Source organism: Hyperoodon ampullatus (genome assembly GCF_949752795.1).
Source record: "Hyperoodon ampullatus genome assembly, chromosome: 14".
Lineage (NCBI taxonomy): Eukaryota > Metazoa > Chordata > Mammalia > Artiodactyla > Ziphiidae > Hyperoodon > Hyperoodon ampullatus.
The window spans coordinates 28,064,821-28,085,227 of record NC_136927.1 but is presented as its reverse complement, the minus strand read 5'-3'; the positions used below and the strand labels follow the sequence as shown (position 1 = coordinate 28,085,227).

The following is a 20,407-nucleotide window of genomic DNA, read 5'->3' as shown; positions in this document are numbered from 1 at the left end:
GGAAAAAGAAAAGGACTGGATGGCTGAATGTCACCACATCTATATACTGCATTGTCTTCGTTCACTATTTTTCTTCTGTATGAAATCCATTTAAGGGGAAAACCAGAGTTGTGTATTAACTCCGTATATGTGTTCATACACTGTAAAATGATCAAAAAAATACAAATTGCTTTAATTAGCCGTTCTAACAGGTGACTCTAATCAATTTTATTGCCCTATATTTTGCAGCTCGCTGAGCATAGCCAAAGCTTCTGTAAGGTTCTGGAGTAATGTCTGAAAAAAGAAGCACTCCCTTCTATTTGCAGTCACCAAACCATGTTCACATTGAAACTGGTCCTCCCAGACCTTAGGACAAAAAAATGCATCCTTGACAAGTAGATTTTTCCTACCACCAAACCAAAGGTAAAAAAGGGGTGACAAACACAAAATGGTCTACACTCCCTACTCACAAAATGTACTCACTTTCACATGCTAGGCAGCAAAATACAAGTGTGAACTTATAGAACATACACATTTTAAATGTCATTATGGATTTCCCCTCTCAACCTGGCCACCACCACCAGATGCGGCCATGGGAGATACTGACTCACATGGTCAGAAACACTTCCTTTGTTATCAAGACTTCTGAAGGTCCACTGGGGGAAGTTATCAATTAAGGACCTTTAATGATGCTCCAATGAACCATTTTCAAAGCTGTGCTTGGTGGGATATTCATAGTGGCAGGGAAGGGCAAGGTTTCATGACCAAACAGGTTTGGGAGATGCTGAGTGAAATGAAATGAAACTGGATACTCATTTGTGGAACTTTGTAAAGCATTATTAATGAGCCCTGTGGCTCTCCATTGCATCACAAAGTGGCTTGACAATGGAAATCACACGTTTAAACTTGAGAGCATACTTTTGGAAAAAGATGTTCAAATATCCAAATGGCGAATTGCTTAGGAGGCGAGGTGAAATTTTTGTCATTGGTGGGGACACAGGGATTCGGTAGGGCTTTTCCTTTCTGAGAATATCCAAGGATCTCACTTTGTCTAAAACAGGTGGATTAATAATATACATAAAATTGATTCACTATAATGACATTTAAAGAACATTTGCAAAATGTAAAACATAAATATAAATCATTACTCTTTTATCTGCGTATGTTCAGCTATTTTTGAAATATGGCAATGGAAGTCCTGTTTTCTTAGAAAGTGAAAATAAAAGTTGATGTCAGGAATTTTAATTATTTGGTCCTCTCCTAGGTCCAAGTACCCATTTTTTCTATTAGATTTCTTATTAAAACTTGATTAATCTCACAGAAAAAAAAAAGGGCCTTCTTAATTGACTTAATACTGAACCAAAACAAGGATGCAGGTTACAGGGAAACCCATGTAATAAAACTCCCACTGATCATTAGTTTTACATTCCTCTTTCCTTTTATTTGATAGTTTTAATGTTGGTTTTAGACCAAATTTGGAGACTTAGCCAGCTACACTTCGATGGATGTGTTGATTTTTTTCTGTTTTCTTCCTACAAGTTCGTTCATTTGGGTGTTGCTTCAGCAGTGGGAAATAGGTTTGAGAGCTACAGCAAAAGTTGTGAAATAAATTTATAAGAAGCTACAATGAAGCCAGGGAAAATTATGTTAGCTATGATGACCCTCAATGCTGGATGTATAAAAGGCTTTTTGGTTTAACCATCCCAGATGACTCCAGGAACCTACTAAAAATTTTTTTTCAGACAATTGGTCCAATGAAACCCTTGAATTATTTTCACTGAGTTTACATTCATTGAAGCCAGATACATTTTAAGCCAAGAAATGAAGAGCCAAGCCAGACCTCCATTTTGACACACAATCTAGCAAAGAGGGAAACATTTCATGATTAGCATCTCTCTTCTAGAAGAATTCACATCAAAACTGGAAAATTCAGTTAAGTCTTCCCTCCTTCTATGTTAGAGACCATCTCCCCTCCCCGGAATTGTCTTGTTAGTAGGATTTCACAGCAAACCCACAATCAATAGTGATGAATTTTTCCACCAGCCGGGATTTCATACCTGCAGCAATTTATTGCCATACACAGGCTCTTGATACACTACTCTATAAGGAAACAGAAATGTAATGTTTTTCAATGCAAAAATGAAATAAAAGAAAATGCATAAGTCAGACAGAAATTCCAGAGCAATTCATTTACAAGTTTGCTTCTCTTATTTCACTAAGACCTAAGAGTGACCCATCAAACCAAAAGAAAGACCAAGCAAAATCTCTGTAACTGAGAGTATCAAGACGGTGGGGCTGGGGATCAAACCGCACTCACTGTATTTGTGTTATAACCTGTGTTTATTTTTAAAGAAGGAAAAAGGATATTTTCATGGCTTCTTCCCCTACCAGCATATTTCAATTGTTCACGTTAAGTCGCTCACATTTATCTCTTTATCTCATTATTGGAATTCTCTGGAACACCTGAGGATTTAATTTTGATGCCTAATGATTGAGGCAGTTAGGATGACAGCACAGTAGCAACCATAACTGTATCAGCGCCTTTATATTTTTTTAAATTTAATTTCATGTAATAACACTACACAATTGCATTTCATGAAACAATGAATCACAATGAAGCTATCAAAGCTGCTTTTAACATATGACTAGAAACGTGTGTGTGTGTAATATATATTTTTTATATAGTCTGGCTTTTCTTTCCAATTTAGTTCTACTTAGCCTCCCTTTTTAAGTTAAAATCTACGTTTATGGAACTACAACTGTAAAAGTTCTTTCTCTCTCTCTCTCTCGCTCTCGCTTATTTGAATGTTTCAAGTACAGATATTATTCCCTGTGGCTTGTCCACCCCATACTCTCCATTATCCTCTCACTTCTCACCCTCCCCCTTTCCTTTCTTTCACTGCATTTCTCAAGTTTGCTCAATAGGAACAACAGTGTTATTCTGTTGGCCCAGGGCTTAAGGGTTGAACTCGGCAATTAGATCACATGGGCTCAAACCCCAGTGACAGTGAAGATTTCTGAACAAATAATTTCATCTCTTTTCTGAAAAAAGATTCCTCCTCTGGGAAAAAAAAGAAAATGGAGGTGATGGGTAATGGGTAATGAGATTGCTCCTTGATAGGACCATGTGCAGAGGGAATGAGGTGATGTAACGGCTGAGTGTCTTGTCTCTTACACAGGACGTGCTTAACTTCTGGATGGGCTATTGCCTCCCACATCGTTACTGACCAGCCTAAAGCCGAACCCCAGCTGGCTCAGATTCTGAAAGCAGGATCTCCGGAATAAACACATGGGGTTTTTATCTGGAGAATTTTCTCTTTCCACCTTTCAATGCTACTGACACTTCTGTCCTGAGCTCAAAAATGAGTGAAATGAGGACACCTTTTTAAGATCCATGGACAGCAGAGTGACATGAATGCAGAAATAATTGTATTTAAGTCATGGTGTCACCCAGAACCTTGTTATAACGGGATGTAGGCATGATGCAGAAATGCATTGGAATCTCATCCAGACATATGCACTAGGGAGCCTCTCAGCGGCATTGAGTGTTAGAAAGCTTAGGCCTTTTCTAATAAAAGGGAGTGAGGTTAACATTTATAGTCTATATCATCGGGACTTCCCTGGTGGCACGGTGGTTAAGAATCCACCTGCCAATGCAGGGGACACGGGTTCGAGCCCTGGTCCGGGAAGATCCCACGTGCCGTGGAGCAACTAAGCCCGTGCGCCACAACTACTGAGCCTGCGCTCTAGAACCCACAAGCCACAATTACTGAACCCATGTGCCACAACTACTGAGCCTGCACTCTAGAGCCCGTCAGCCACAACTACTGAGCCCACATGTCACAACTACTGAAGCCCACGCGCCTAGAGCCCGTGCTCTGCAACAAGAGAAGCCACCACAATGAGAAGCCCGCACACCACAGTGAAGAGAATCCCCATTCGCCGCAACTAGAGAAAGCCTGCAATGAAGACCCAACACAGCCTTAAAAAAAAAAAAAAAAAAAAAAAGATACCATTACTGTATATCATCTCTCTCTCTCTCTCACTCTTCCTCTCACTCTCTGGCCCTCTCTGACCTCCTGCTCCCCCGTCTTCTCTTCCCTTCTTCCCAATGCCCAGAACTCTACTCTCTTACTCTTGTTTCTACTGAGAGTTTCTCAGATCATTTTAACAGCTCTATTATCATTTCCTTCTCTCCATTTTCAATAGTTATCTTTTGATCAAATGCCATATTCTTTGCTATCTCCCTGAGCAGGTGAAAACACTTGTCTTGGTTCAGTTCGGTTCAGCAACCCTTATTTTCAGCTCCTTGATCGATGCCGGCCTTATGATATCTCTAGCTTCACCCCTAAATCTAATGGATTGCTTTGTAGGTCCTGGGGATGTGGTCCTTCAACTTTTAAATGGTTGATCATACCCATGTATCGCCTCTCCTATTGTTTATATATTTTTTCATTAACTTGGCACACTTTTTTTTTTATTGACGTATAGTTGATTTACAATGTTGTGCCATGGCCCACTTTTTAATTCAAAAGAATTTATGGAAATGGGTACCGCTAAACAATGAGTGAATTTGTAGGTTTGATAGGCTAGTGATGGAAGCTAAATTCCTACCTTTCAAAATACTAAAAGTGTGTGTGTGTGTGTGTGTGTGTGTGTGTATGCAGTGTGTCCTCAGGTAGAAGGGACCCAGGTAATGACTTTTGTGACCCTCCTTGCTGACTCAGGAACCCCTTGTGTCCTCTGACGTGTGGCCATCTGCACTGGGCCTGAGCACGACAGGCAGCATTTTCCCTGCAGGGCTGGGCTCCCAAGTAAGATGATTCTTCTTTGCCCTCAGCCCAAAGGAGCGTCCCTGGTTTTGAACCTTAGCTTCTAGCTCACAGCATCTTCTTACAAATCCATTGTCTCCAGCACTTTCAGGGTGTCCATGATTATCACTCTCTCTCTCACTTCAATGTTCTCTTCCCTGAAAAGTTTAAGAGGAGCTAATTCTAGGTAAGGTGGATTGCTAGTTACAGGGATCCTGCGGGTCTTTCAAATCCTCTGTGCTTTGGCAGGACTGGGAGATGCCAGAGGGCTCCACCATCAGGTGGGAGGGATGGGGACCTTGGACGACAAAGAGGAGAAGGAGTGGAGAAAGCAGGGTATGTACAAAAGGTCAGTCGTTCTGGTACCCACGCTGTTATAGTTGCTGGGTTGCTCTGACCCACTGTCAAGGCTGACGATAATTGGGGCAGGAAGATTTGGAGAGCAGCCTCCCCTACTTTCCTTAAAAGTAACCAAAGCCAGAAGCTTATTACTTTGCCCAATAAAATGAAAAAGAAATAACTGGTTTAGACCTATTAGAGGGGACCAATGTGTCTAAGACATGTCCCAGGTCTTCTCAGGATGGCCCTAGACCTATTTATTGTGCACTATTTTTTTAACACCTTTATTGGAGTATAATTGCTTTATAATGTTGTGTTAGTTTCTTCTGTACAACAAAGTGAATCAGCTATACATATACATATAGCCCCGTAACCCCCCTTGTGTCTCCCTCCCACCCTCCCTATCCCACCCCTCTAGGTCGTCACAAAGCACCGAGCTGATCTCCCTGTGCTAGTGCACTATTTTTAATGAGATCAAACGAGCAAGCCACAAACTTCCTTTAAATAAAATGGAACCTGGCGTGCCTTTTTATGAACCTCTTTAATCATTATTTCTTTTTTAAAAAAATGAAGCACGGGGGACATTTCCAGTCATCAGAACATACCAGTATCTAAAAGGAGGTAGGGGTAGCAGCTTGAAATAGCACATTCAAGATTATAATATACTTCTGGCCAGGATGAATCCTGCACCATAACCTTCAGAGTGCAGGAAATATTCATATTCTTTCTTGCCTTAAATCAACTTAAGGCTATCTATGAGCCCTTGGTTTGTTGCCCTAATGGGGCAGTCTAGTTCATCACTGTCCCCCACATACATACACCATCCATGCAGCAAGATTCCAAAGCTGCCATTGGACACAGAGCAAAGTATTCCAGAAGTTACCTTCCTGGAAAGAGGACAGAAATGTGCTGTGTAAACAAAGCTAAAACTTCATATTTCAGTTAGCTTTTTTTTTTTTTTTTTTTTTTTTGCGTTACGCGGGCTTCTCACTGCTGTGGCCTCTCCCATTGCAGAGCACAGGCTCCTGGATGCGCAGGCTCAGCGGCCATGGCGCACGGACCCAGCCGCTCCGCGGCATGTGGGATCCTCCCAGACCGGGGCACGAACCCGCATCCCCTGCATCGGCAGGCAGACTCTCAACCACTGCGCCACCAGGGAAGCCCTCAGTTAGCTTTTCCATCACCGAATTGCCTGTTTGGAGCTGCCTCCTTAAAATCTTATCGTCATAATATGAACAATGGGAAAAATATATAAATGTTTTCGGCTAGTAGGGTGGCTTGATAAGGGCAAAAGGGACAGATTTCTAAGCCTTGACACTAGGAAACTCAGGACTTGAATTATTGACGTAACTCTGTTCATCCAAACCTCACCCAGTGGGAAGCAAAGACCCCAAAAGGAGCCAAAAGCACAAAGGGACTTTTTTGGAGCTTTTCTCCCTGAATGGAATTTCTCTTTCCACCTTAGTCTCGATGCTCTCTTCTGAGTCCCTTTGCTCTCTCTACTTGCCTTGTTCTCGTGGATTTTCATTGGTCTCAACCAATGCAGACGTTCTCTATCCGTTACTCTCGCCCATTCTTTTTCCTTATTTGTGAGCTCCTACTGCCTGTACCTTCAGGAAGCTTCTACTTCCTGTTATACAAAAATCTATGAGGCAAGGAAAAAACACCATTTGACCTACCCATAGGACAGCACAAATTAATAATTCAATAAGTCATTGTCATTTTACAAATAATTCAATAAATTATTGTCATTTTACAGAGAAGGGAACACTCAATAAATGGCAGCTAATAATTGTAATGTGTTTGATTTTAGCTAGGCTTAGTAATGTCCACATTTTTTCCCCCTTGGGTGAGTGTTGATGAAGATAGTTTTCCTTTCTGTGTATTTTCGTTTTTTCTAATTTCTCCATCCCTTCTCTGCTCTCCTCCATTTCCCAAATTAAAAAAAAAAATGTCCTAAACTAAGTCCTAACTCCCTCCATTTGCATCCTCAATCCAGAGGCTACCCTAGGGGAAGGGTATAGACTGATGTTTGGGTTCATGGGTTATCTGAGGATTTGGAGGAGGTCCAGACTGTTTAGCCCCTGCCTGCTTCTCTATTTAAAATGGTATAAACTCAAAGTTTGGAAAAAGAGGACCTGAAAAGGAGTGGATGGAGCTACACACACAAGAAGGAAATAGGTTGTTCCCTGGGTGAATAAAGAACATGTAGGTTGTTCTTTCATTTCATTAAGGGGAAAAGAAAAAAACCTAACCCACAGATTATAATAAATGTACTTGATGCAATTATAATAAAACCCAAGTTCATCATTGATGGAGATTAATACTCTGCTTCAAAATTGTAATTATTTGAAATTCGAAGGGAAGGAAATTAAATAACTAGTGTCTTTCCTATTTTCTAGTAAATTGCCTTGATTTGATCAAAAATATGGTTACATTTTTCTTTGTTATCTAATCTATAAAACAACAAATATGATTCCACTGAATTTATTGGAGGTCCCTCGTAATAAAAATAATGATATGATTTAGAAAATAACCCCCAACCCCACCCATTTCTTTTAAATTGTGTTTATTCCAAGTCATTTTCAAAACAGTGCTGCTAATATCATACCATGGGTGAATAACTCCCTCTAGATCAAGTTAGGTAAATTTAATTATGGCCCCATAATGAGAAACATCCTCCTCTTCTCTAAAAGTGAAAAGCTTAATAAAGTGGTACCATTTAACAAACAATTCTAAATTGGACAAATAATTCTAAATCAGGTAACTGTTTGGGGGAAATGGAGGGAATAAAGAGTTGAAAAAAATAAGAGTTGAATGCTCAAGTTGGTCTCTATTTTGTTAGGAGATATTTCTTGCTAAAATCATCAATGGGGGAGAGAGAGAGAGAGAAACGGGGTTTGGGGGAAGAAATATCTTTCTAGGGCTGTAGTGATCAACAATTAAATATATTTACAAGAAAACATCCAAAACATCAGCCATGAAAATATATTTTCACCCTCTACAGCTGGTAACTACAGTTGTCATCCAACATATTATATTGAAAACACACAGACCATACTGAGAACTTCAGGGAGGATTTCTTTTTGAAGGAGGGTCTTTAATTTGACATGGGAAAAATGTCATCTTTTTTGGGAAGGTGTTTTGCATTTATTCTGAAGTTAATCAGGGAGTTCATTCCACTCACTCAACAGCACGACGGCTATCATGAGCAGAAGGCCTTCAGTCCTCCAAGCCTTTTGGACTCTTTTTCACAGGAAGAGGAAATGGGCGGCACCCAGTAGAGAAATTTGCAGCAAACTTGTAAAAAGAATGACTCGGGAGGAAACAAGGATGGCATGCATGTTAATGAATACTTACATAAATGTCTGCACCATAAAATCCATCCTGGTAAACAACACTGCAAGGGCGCACACACAAAGAAAAACATTCATATTAGTGCATTTCCCCATGCAGACACACCAACCCCTGCACTGGCGAAGTTAGTCTGGTCACAAGATCCGAAACACAGGAACCGAGGATCGTTTTCAGATTGGTTAAGGAGGTTGGAGACGACGGCAGTCCATCAGACTGAGAAAATTAGGCTGGGGTTCGGTGTCAGCCCAGAATCAGGACATGGTGGCGTGCTGGGTACCAGACTTTCCAACCTTTCCAGAGGGGTGCAGAAATGCAAAGAGGATTCACGTTTATTTTAAGTGATCCACGCAGATATGAGGATCGGGGTTTGCATTCAGCCAAACCATCGAGGTGCCCCCGGAAAAAAAAATCATCTGCTTAAAATATATGATGGATAAGAGCAAGCATATGGATGTCACATTTTCAATATGGGTTACAGCTGAATGACCTCAGGGGCATTGCAGAATCCAAACGATTTCAGAAATTTTCTTCTATATTCTTTCACACTCTAGTATTCTATTTGGTAATTCCATATGCCCCTCTTCTATGGTACATGTAGAATATCTCTAATTATATGGGTGGGTGAACAGGTGTGTAGATGTGTGTGCAAGAATAGATGTGTGCTTTTGTATATGAGTGTGCTTCATGCATATATATGCATATGAATGTGTGTTACTTTGAACATGTAAATGCATACATGTGTGCATGTGTATACCACGTACATGTGTATAAGTTCATGTGTATATGAATGTAGATATTGTGCATATGATGTGTGTAGTAGTATGTGCGTGCACATCTGTGTGTATGTGGGCTCATGAGTCATATGTGTGTACACGCCTATGTCTGTGTGTATATTCGCATAAATTATAACCAGACTAAGCAGACTCCGACAAAATGATTGAACAAGCCTGGCCTCACAGCAGCTCTCTGATTCCTGTCCATTTAGTCATCTCAGAGAGAAGGGACTTCACAGGACGGGGTAAATAAAAGATCCTGGACTTTTCCAGAAGTTTTTTGGTTTACCTCGAGTGAAATATCCAGGAAAAGAAGCTCACAGCTCTGTGATCCTAGGAAACTGACTTAAAATTCCTAAGCAGTAAAACGGGTTTAACGAGGATCCCATGTAGCTTGCGCATCTCACAGGCCTTTGTGAAGATCCCAAAACATCTCAAATACAAAAATGCGGGTTTCTAAGGCATATTTTCAAAGGTTAGCAGTTGTTATTAATAACCTTCCCTGATCTCTTCCCATGGAGTTTACAGATGATTTATGGTTCTGTCAAATGCGCCCCACCGCAAATTCTCCAATGCGCCCCACCGTCGAATGGAGCTGCAGTCCTAACAGAAGCAGGACTTTGATTACCGAAGGCTTCCAGCAGGTTTCAGGAGCAGAGTGGACCCGCAGGTAAGCCAAGCATATCGAGAGCCAGGGGGAGACACTTGACAACACACACATGCACACGCGCACACGGCAGTGACACTGGTTTGCTGGAGAACACTGCAGTGTGCTTCTCAGAGCTTTTCAGAGTTGATTGGTTAAACTCCAAGTACCATCATCTTTAAAAACGGGGCAGGGATTTCACATGCTAAGGAGGTCAGTAGGAATCGCTTTCAGCTGTTTTTATTTGGATTGAAAAGGGGCTCCGGTTCACAAGAGCACTTGTCAAGCAGCGTCAAACCCTAATCTGAGATACAGAGGTAAGTGGCATCCTGAGCTAGGGGTTGATTTCTCTTTCAACATTTGCAACATAAAAAGATACTGCCTGTTGGGGGTCAGAAGGCAGGGCTGGCCTCTGCCAACAAGACTGGGCCCAGAGCTGATCATTCAGTCAGATCAGAAGAGCGCTGTCCATTCCTCCAAGACGTCACACTGTCCATTCCTCCATGACATCACGCCCTTGCAAGTGCTGGTCCTTGTGCCAGGGAAGCCTTATCTCCTGATAACCTCATCCAGAAGCAGAGCGCCATTCAAGAGCCAAGTTAGAGACGAAACACACGGGCATCTGGGTCACAGCCTCAGCAGTCAGCAGCTATGCGCCCTGGGACTAATGACCTAAGCTATCTGAGCTTCACTTCTTCATCTGCGACATGCGGAAAGAGGTAAGTGCCCACGTCAAGGGAGGACTGAGTTAGGTGATGTGTGCAAAGCGATGAGCAAGGGAGTTGCCAACAAAGTTCTAATTAAATATCACATCGCTATGCACTTTACCCAGCGCCCAACCCAAGCGGAGTTTTTCCTCCTTCCCGTGAACACCAGCATCACGTTTTCCGATCCTCGAATCCTCACTTGGTCCAACCATTTTAAATATTGGTCAAATATTACAGGCATTTGTGTAGGCAGCTCATTTCGCCCTGAAAGTTGCACCCAACAGCTTACTCGACATTCTATCCCACTTGATGGCCAACACATTGCTTTTCACATTGAAGATGTAAGTAAATATCTATTGAGTAAATACTGCCCATAGTTTAAAGGGGGGGTTGGCCATTAGTAGGTGACAGAAGGTGACACAGAGCAATTCTAGGTAGAATCTTCACCTGGTTATTCAGCATCAATGGTTGTTGTCAATAGGGGAGGGGGGTAAGATTGAAAAACTGGACCCTGGGACTTCCCTGGTGGTCCAGTGGTTAGGACTCTGAGCTTCCATTGCAGGGGGCATGGGTTCGATCCCTAGTTGGGGAACTAAGATCCCACAAGTCATGCAGTGAGGCCAAAAACAAACAAACAAACAATAAAACCCCAAAAACCTGGACCTGGACTTAGGATACCCGTGCAAGAGGCCAGACAGAATGTGATGCACATGTGAACAATATATTAATATTTAACCAAACATTAATATACATTCAAATATGGGAAGGGATGCCTTTCTCTAAATATTTGTAGAGGGGGACTCCATCTGTGTCTGCTTTTCTGTGAATAATGGAGCAGATATTGGGGGCTGTTCCAGGGGGCACAGGACCAGAAGTAGCTGAGGCAGAGCTCTGGCTGAGAAAAGGGCCCCTTCTTTCATCAGGACAAGCTCTTGTGCACTGCGGCCAGCTGCGTGCCTCCATGGCAAGCCTCTAGGTACCAACAGCTCCCAGAAGTGAGTCAGGAACAGGCCCCGATATTTGCCTTGGGTTTGTTCAGCCGGGTGACCTGGCTGCCACGCTCTGCCCTCCACCAGGGACCACGGAAGATTACTCAGGGACTCTGACATGCCACGTTTACAAGACGGAGAACCAAAGGGAACATGTGATCTGGCATCTCATTTGAACAGACTCAAACAAACTGACTGATGAGCCCTATTCCTCTGCTGTTGAAATGCTTACTACATTCCAACCACGATGCTGAGGCTCAGGGCAAGTGCACCAGCTAAGGCTGCCCTCAGGGAGCTTACAGGGAGGCACAAAGCCAGGTACACTGGTGTAAGGTGGCAGCCGCGAGAGCTGCTGCGGAGGAGGGGAACGATGGCGCTCTGACCTGGTGATGGAAGGAGGAGGGCTGGCATCGGAGGTGAGGGAACCCCAGCGAATGGCCCAGAAACCCCAGCACCTGAGCTAGTTCAAGAGGAACTAGGGAGGGAAAGCAAGCCAGGCAAAGGGAACAGCCAATGCAAGGTCCAATGTCTACAGGGTCCAGGGCATAATTTCTAGTTTGGGGGTGTTCAGAGGCTCAGCCAACTGTGGTGGCTTCCGTAAGAAAGGAAGTGGAGAATTCTAGCTGCTCTTACAAACCACCCAGGATAGGGACTGCTGGTTTTCACTATGGGCAACACCTGCACAGTTTGGAGAGAAACAAACCAGAGGGGGAGTGATCTACCTTCACAATGACTCCAAAAAACTAGGAACCGATACGGCCATCCTCACTGGCCACATGAAACAAAGCCACTTGATGGGCCGCGAGTTTCATCACAATACTGTGTGTTTTTTTCCTAAGTCACAGCACGAATGTGATCGCCACAAGCCCTCACACCTAGAGAGCGATGCCTCTGTGTCCGTCCCTAGTCTGACCTAATTATCATTACCCCACCTAATCCTCAAAATACCCCTATGAGACGGATAATGTTATTATAGCCTCTTTGGACATCAAGAGAGTGAAACGGAGAGAACTAGGTACTGACGAAGAAGCTGGGATTCTAGCCCAGGTTGTATCAGCTTCACAGCCCAAATTTTTAATTGTCATGGCAGGCAGCAGTGGTCAAACTTCAGCAGGCATCAGGACCACCTCGAGGGCCTGTTAAAACACAGATGGCTGGGCCTCATGCCCAGCCCAGAGGTTCTGAATCAATAGATCTGGATGGCGGAGTGGGGAGGTTGGGTCTAAGAATTTGCATTTTTAACAAGTAACGGGATGCTGACGCTGCCGGTCCTAGGACAAATAGGCTTATTGCCCTATGGAGCACCAACCTCCACGTGTCATTTTACTTTACATCTGAGACAACCCTGAAGGTCAGCTTCCTAGGTCCTATTCTAAATAGGAGCTGGTTATAGGCAAGCTCTTAGAAAGTCCCATGCTAGTTTTCAAGAATGGATCCAAACATTTTTTTAAAACCCCACTAAACAGGTGCATATGTGAAGGGAAAGGAGGGCAGGGGATGATGTCTAATGCGTAGCTATCGATAAATTAGCCACATCCCAGTACAAGAGAAGAGAGTTGCCATCATGCATTGAACAGGCGCAGCCTTATTTTAATGCAGAGGCGGTCTGTCTAGCCATGCAAAGGTAATTGTAATCTCTTCGGAACTGCGATATGCTTTTGCAAGAGCGTAATGCAAATGCACATCTCATTTTCTTAGAAAGGTAATAACAGGAGTTAAATATTTGAATGAATGCAAGCAGGGAATGATTGCTCTATAGCAAATTAGTTTACTTTATAAAAAAAGGAAAGAAAGAAATCATGCGATGCCCAAACTATACAATCTGCTTGTGTAACATAATATATCCCAGCCACAAATACATTCTTGAAGGAAAGGTTATTTAAAGCTGCTTTATCTTACTGCCCATTCCATGTGGAAAATAATATTTTTAATGCATTCAAATCTAGTTGTTTTTGAATGGATATCAGGTGGGTCCATAAACTCACTAGCATTTGTATAGAATTGTGCAGTGTATGTACACTGACATTTTCCTGGGGAAAATACATATTTTTAATTAGATTATCAAAGGCATCTGTGGCATCCCACTTTCTCCCCCCAAATTTAAGAACCACTGACTTAGAGTGTTTGTCTTTAAATGCACTCAATTAAGAGGCTTTTTTTTTTTTATGTAAGAGGTTACATTTTTAAAACTGGCTGAGAATTTAAACAAGAATTCACGGCAAAACCAAAAAACCAAAAAAGCTAAAGACAATTCTGGAAAGTATTCTGGGGCTAGGTGATGATGACCTAATGTTTATGTTCGTCGAGAAACTTCCCAAGCATCAGATAATACAATCTGAGGATAAGACATTTATAAATTAAAACCAAAAAACGTGGTTGATTTACAGAAAGAAAGGTTTGCACACACTGTTCTAAAGGCTTCTTCAGGACCTAACCTGAAAGCACTCCCAAAGGCTCTGTGTATGGGCTTCATTCTTGCACTGAGCAACTGTAAGAAGTTTTTACCTGGGATACCACCATATCTTTCTTGCACTTAGAGTAGCATATTCAGCTCAAAATACTTCTCATGGTAACTCTGAGAAGTTGTACATACACATAATTAATGACATAATTAATGACTTGAGAAAGTACAAAATGTCTTGCTCAAAAATATCCAGAGAGCCAAGATAAAAACCCTATAGCAAATGCTGGGTGCTTAACTTAGAATAATAATAATAATTTTAAAAATCTCCTATGGTTCTCTATATCCCTAGTCCCATACAATATGATTGGTACATAGTAGGCACTTGATAAGGTGCTGTTAATTAATTAATTAACTAATTAAGAACAAGAACTTGGTGAGGCCAACCTCATAGGGTTTTGTGGGGAGAGGATTGAGGTTTAGTTGCTGTCCTGTAACATCCGATGTTGTACTGGGTCTGGTGTATGTGTCTCTGACACTTCTACCTTCCCAAATATGAGTCCTAGGAAGACAGACTGGACATGGTAGCCGTTTATCTAAACAGACTCCAGGAGCAAATGCAAGGAGAAATATGGATGACTTGGTCCATTTAGCTCTCCGAGACTGTTCACTAGTTAATATTTTATTTCCAATCTACAGATTCCTTAAACCACTGAAGTGCCTGTGTCCAAAGCCATCTCTGTGGCTTATGGGGAATGGAGGTCTGTGAACTGTAGGAGTCCCCCAGCCAATGGGTATGTGACTCATGGAAGGAAAGATATGGGTACTCAGCATAAGCCAAAGGGGACCCTTGAGAAAGAGGGGAGTATGAGCAACTAATAAAATGTCAATAACCACATCAACAGCAACAACAGTAGCTCCAGTTCACTTAACACGTGCCATTTGATGGAACTGATTAAGTTGTAACCTTACCTGCATCTCCCTACTTCATCCTCTATCAACCTTACGGAGGCAGGTGTAGTCTTCACTCACCTGCTAAGGCAACCGTGCCTGCAGAGATTAAGTCAGCTACCCAGGGTAGTATGAGATAGAAGAGCAGGAGCTAATCTCATCTGCCCCATAGTCTGTGTCTTTATAGGATTGTAACAATCTTATAGACTGTGTAGACACTAGCTTTCTAACTCATCACCCATTCTCACTCAGTTAATGCTGACAATCACTAAGAGGTTGGTTGGCCCAGGCTAGGGCTTTCCTCTCATTCCTGTGATCCCTGGTCCAAGTAGAGCCTTCCCCCCTGCCACCAGGAGTGATCATGAATTAATGTCCCAATAACTTTCTATTTAGCTATGTGAGAAAGAGGAGATAGGGCTCTTCATAACCTACATTGTTTACTTGCTGGGAGAAACTTCAGAAAATATCAGGACATGGAGGGAAAAACCAAATCAGTAAAAGGAAATGTAAGAGCATCCTTAGTGAATCCTCCTGGGTGATTATCTTGACGTTGGATACTTCCAAGGGTCACTCAAGGCTTCACAAAGGTGGCCTTGGAGGTTCTGTGGATTTGTTTCAATCTCTCAGAAAAAAAAAAAAAAAGGAAGCTATACATGGACATAGGATAAATGACACATTCTTTGCGGCGATTTTAGTAACAGAGTATTCATATTGGATACTTCATGGAAAACAGAGGTTTAGGATGACAGATGTGTCTTCAATTGGTGACAATGGGAAAAATAGATTCTTCCTTAATAAATGCAGTATTTTTTACGTGATGGCTTATAAAAAGATGGGGACCTCTGAGTATGAGGGAGCATCGCAGAATGAGAGCTTAATGTGGCAATTTAGGAAATGATTGGATTTTCTTTCTTTCGTTTTCTTTTTTGGTTTTAAACTTTTCAAAAAAAATTTTTTTTAACTGAAGTTTAATTGATTTACAATGGAAATGACTGGGTTTCTTCTCTCTCTGGAAGCTTTCTGTAACCCAAGCTGGTGCCCACTCAACACCCTATCTTATCACTTATCACATTTGTTGAAATCGTTAGCATCTATGGTGTTCCCTGTGCCTGACTGTAAGAAACTCCTCCAAAGGTGCCATGTGCCTCAGCATCCTTAGCGTAAGACAGTGCATCAGCTGAGAGAAGCAATTAACCGGACTGGAGGAAAGACAGTCAAATCTAGAAATCAGGAAACTAAAGAACTTTGAAGACAAACAGCTACAGGAAATCCACACTATTCCCGGGACCACCTGAATCCTGATCATGTCATCCTGGAAACAGAAATGGGTTTCCAACCTCTCTGCTACTTGCTTCCACTCAACATAGATCAGGGCGCTCTGGACTCCAGCCAGTGTCTGCTCTGTGTCCTGCTCAGCTCTTTTCCTCTCCAAGATGGGCTGCCCCTCCCAGCCCCTTCCCCCATGGACTCCTTCAGCCTAAGCCAATGAAGGGAAAGGAACCTTCATTGAAGATGCTGAGTTCACACATTTTCATTTTGTTGCAAAGCTCTCCAGGCAGTTTGTAATCCAGCAAAACACCCAGGCAACTAGCTGAATTTCCTCCTTTTCAATCTTCTCTTATAGAACATGCACACATGGACACACACACCCTTAGCCCTTCTGAATTTCCTACTCTGCCCGTCTGGAGAATTTTCTCTTCCTACTAGGTGTGGTTTCAGAATTCCAACCATAATATTGCCAGTGAAGAGGCACAATTCACCATTATAACCAAAATGATGAGGAAGATCACTGGAATATTAAAATGAAATCATGTCCAAAGCAGTCACCAACAACGTGCTTCACCGCTTGGAGATGCCTGGTTCTCTCCCTGGTGAACGTGGCATTAGTTATACCTGGTTATTGCCAGCAAAGAGCAAGGTCATTATAAGTTAGCAAATTTCAATTTTACAGCAGGTGTGTTACTCTGAGATTTTTATAAATTGCTCACATGAGGATAAGCCATACAATTTTATTTTTTTCTGTTCAATAGAGTAGTGATATATTGAGGGTACATAGACCAAAAAGCGACAATTACCATCTACTAAGGTAAGATAATGATTTTCAGACAAACTAATGTGATATAAACAGGCAATTCTGCATTTACAGCTTATGAATCTTGCTTTCATGAGCCTAAAGGGTAACTTATTTTTTCTTCATAACTCATGATGTGACCTTGGGAATAACAAATCTTTGTTTCTGCCTTTTTGAATCTAAAAATGGGCTCGACACTGTGGGCTGGAGATAATGATCATACTAGCAATGATTCCTTACAGTACACGGTCAGATATATGAGGCTTAGGACATGCAGACACATTGTTTTGGAGGGTTGGGAGAATTTAAGGCCGATGCATCCTTGGTTCGTTATTATCCTCCACCTTTTCGGTAAAAAAACTCTAATGACAATACAGAAATAATAGACATTGTCTTATTTCTCTGCTTTTATTTTCCCTTCCTGATGATTTCATCAAATTTCACTTCTTAATATTCTTAACTTTGTTTCATTGCATTTGTTTTTAAAACACTTCAAATGCTCTACTTGGGAATGTGTGAGATATGAATAAATAATGAACAAAGAGTGTTTCCCTTTGTCATCAGAATAGAGATGATCCAGGCTTATTCAGGTTTTCTAAAAGATGGATAAGCCAAAGAGCTATAGAAAATGCATTTAACCCTTTCACACAGTCCTGAATATAGCCAGATTCTTTCTAGAGGCCAGAAAGCCAGTCTCCTGGCCAGACTGTGCTGGGTATAGCTGAGTTTTCCTTTGAGCGGTACTACTGGCATTTGGGCCCCGTAACTCTTTGTGTTGGGGGGTGTGGTGGGAGGCCGTCCTGTCCTGTCCTGTGCATTGTAGGATTTTTAGCAGCAGCCCTGGCCTTCACCCAGTAGATGCTATCACAACAAACAAAAATGTCTCCAGACATTCCCAGTGTCCCATGAGGACCACTGCCTTAGAGACTTCCCTCTCTCCGACTCCAGGGGGCCAGAATGTTCTAGGAGGATTCCTAACAGCAAGGCAGAAAGGGTAGCACTCCAAGAGAGCAGCCCATTACACCAGTACCAATTTTTTTTTCTTCAGCATTCACCACCATTCCTTGATATTCACTCGGCAATAGCAAAGTCCATGTACAGAAAGACCAAACGGACCTTGGGGAACAAATCAATCTGCATTGTCCTCAGAGAGGGAAAAAGGAAGGCAAAGGCCATTTTGGAAAATCTAACTAAATGAGTCACTTCCAATTTCTTTGAACTTCAAGAGTTTGCGTTAGACTCGACACCTAATTTTCTCTTCTGGGCCAAAGGTTCATTCACCTTGAAGCACAAGATGTCTTTGGGGAGGGGGGCAAGACCGCCCCAGTGAATTGTACGTTTGAAACCCTCCTGTCCCTCCACCGAGGGATTCAAAGGGCAAAAGTGATCCAACCTCCTTAATCACCAGATGTTTGCAATCATCAGAAAGACGTCTTGGGCTGTAACCATTTCTCTGTTCTCCAGCATTCAGTCTCAAAGAGAATTTACATAACAAAATGTGACATGTAGAATGCTTAAAGGCACCAACCATGACAAGACGAATTACACTCATTTTTCAAGACTCTTTGCAAGGTGCTGCACAGCAAGCGTGCGGGCTGCATGCCAGGCGGCTCCGGTGGGGGGGCGGTCAAGGCCGGCATGCGCTAGATCGCACGCAAGGGGTGCTGGTGCGGGAGGCCCGCCCGGGGTCGGGGGGCTGCCCCACTTACCCGCCGTAGGCCGGGATCGGGGGCGGGGGCGCCGCGGCCCGGAAGGTGTTGTACACGGTGCGGCCGCGGCCTCGCAGGTGCGCCCCTCGGTAGGCGGCCGCGGCGGTGGCGGCTGGATACGGGAAGCCGGGCACTGCGGGTGACAGGAGAGAGAAGAGCTTTCAGAGGCACTCCTGCCTTTGAGGGAACCACCCGCCCCTCCCCACCCCCACTCAGGACCCTTCTCCCCGCAGGCCAAGGCTGGACACCTGCCCCGCTTCCTTCTCAGAGTCAGGCTTCCAAAGGCGGGTAGGAGGGAGGAGACCCAGGTCTGATTCCAGAGAGGATGGGCTAGTTCAGCCCGTGGTCCCTGTGCCCAAGGTCAAGGACAGACCATTCTTAATAACGGGAGAAAAGCTCACTGCACAAACCTAAATTTTTAAAAAGGTATTGCAACAAATTGCAAGATGTATGTGCAGTGTGCTCTCAAATCTGTCTACCTATCACCCATCTATCCACATGCATACATATACACATATGCATAGTGTAATATATACGTGGATGAGCACACACTATGCATGTGTATATGTACACATACATCTGCACAAGCATGTGTGCATGTGGAAGTGAATATATGTATATGTGTGTATATACAATATACCTGGATGTTTGTGTGTACATACATGTATGCATGTGTGTATGTGAATATGTATATGTGCATATTTATATATGTGTGCGTATTTATATAGTTATATATACAAATTCATATACACACATATTTCAATGTGTTTGTAGTTATCTCTGGGGCTGAACTTCATAAGTAAATGTTAGTTGTCTGTTCATAGCTTTTCCCCAACCCATTTTCATTTTTCTTCCTTATTTTCCTTTATGTACCTATATTGCTTGTTAAAAATTTTAAATTGAAATACTGCGTTCCTAGAGACAAGTGTACACAGCGTAGGTGTATGGGCCTCTCAGGCTCCAAGAAACAAATTATTACTAAGGTCCCATCAGCCCCCTAACCATTTATACAGCTTATAAAACCATTTCTACCACAAACATAATTGCAGAGAAGTGTGGGAATTCGACTCTGAAGGAAAGGGTTTGGGCAGGGTTTTCTTCCCTGGGGGAAAATTCTCTGAGCAGAATGACTTGGAGTCAGCAGGGAAAGTAAGCCTGATGCTTGAGATCCCTGATAATGAATATGGCTTCCTCTGCCTGGGGTGGCATTCCTCCTAGGATGTCTGCAAATCCTCAGGCATCAGGGCCCTTGAAGCCTTCAGAACACCACCTCTGCCTTCCTGCTCTTTCTGTCACTGAATCTCACTGCTCTCACCATGCTGGCCATGCCTGTCCCATCCCACTTAGCAGCAGGCACTGTTGCCCACACTGAATCCCGTGGAGGGGATGCTTTTTTAGGAAAATACTGTCCCAGGAGCTCTATATTAAAGGCTCAGAAAGTCCTAAGGTAAGGGAAGTGCATTAACACCATTAACCCAGAACCCCCAAGCTTCATTTTTCCAGGAACTCTAGTTTGCAGAATACCCAACCTCTCACAGGTATTGAGAGAAATCAGTCATTTATTACTTTACCTCTTCTATTCACCTGCCAGCTCCTTGAGGCCTCCCACCGTATCCCATTAATCTTTGTATCTCCCCGCGCAAGGCTGGGAAGGACACAGCTCCTCTTGGCATC

General features: G+C 42.8%; 1 protein-coding gene across 20 annotated transcripts in view; it reads right to left on the bottom strand.

The window, feature by feature from the left end:
* RBFOX1 (RNA binding fox-1 homolog 1) overlaps positions 1-20,407 on the bottom strand; it is a gene marked incomplete at both ends in the record, with an annotated part of 621,309 nt that overhangs the window by 37,379 nt on the left and 563,523 nt on the right. For 16 of the 20 annotated variants that reach the window (XM_079718519.1, XM_079718522.1, XM_079718524.1 and 13 more), the window contains 2 exons: positions 8,490-8,529; positions 18,734-18,866. In XM_079718519.1, coding sequence (XP_079574645.1) covers positions 8,490-8,529; positions 18,734-18,866 — 173 coding nt within the window. Of the gene's footprint in view, positions 1-2,036; positions 2,080-8,489; positions 8,530-18,733; positions 18,867-20,407 lie in introns of all 20 variants that reach the window. The other 4 variants (XM_079718530.1, XM_079718516.1, XM_079718517.1 and 1 more) reach the window with 1 other exon arrangement.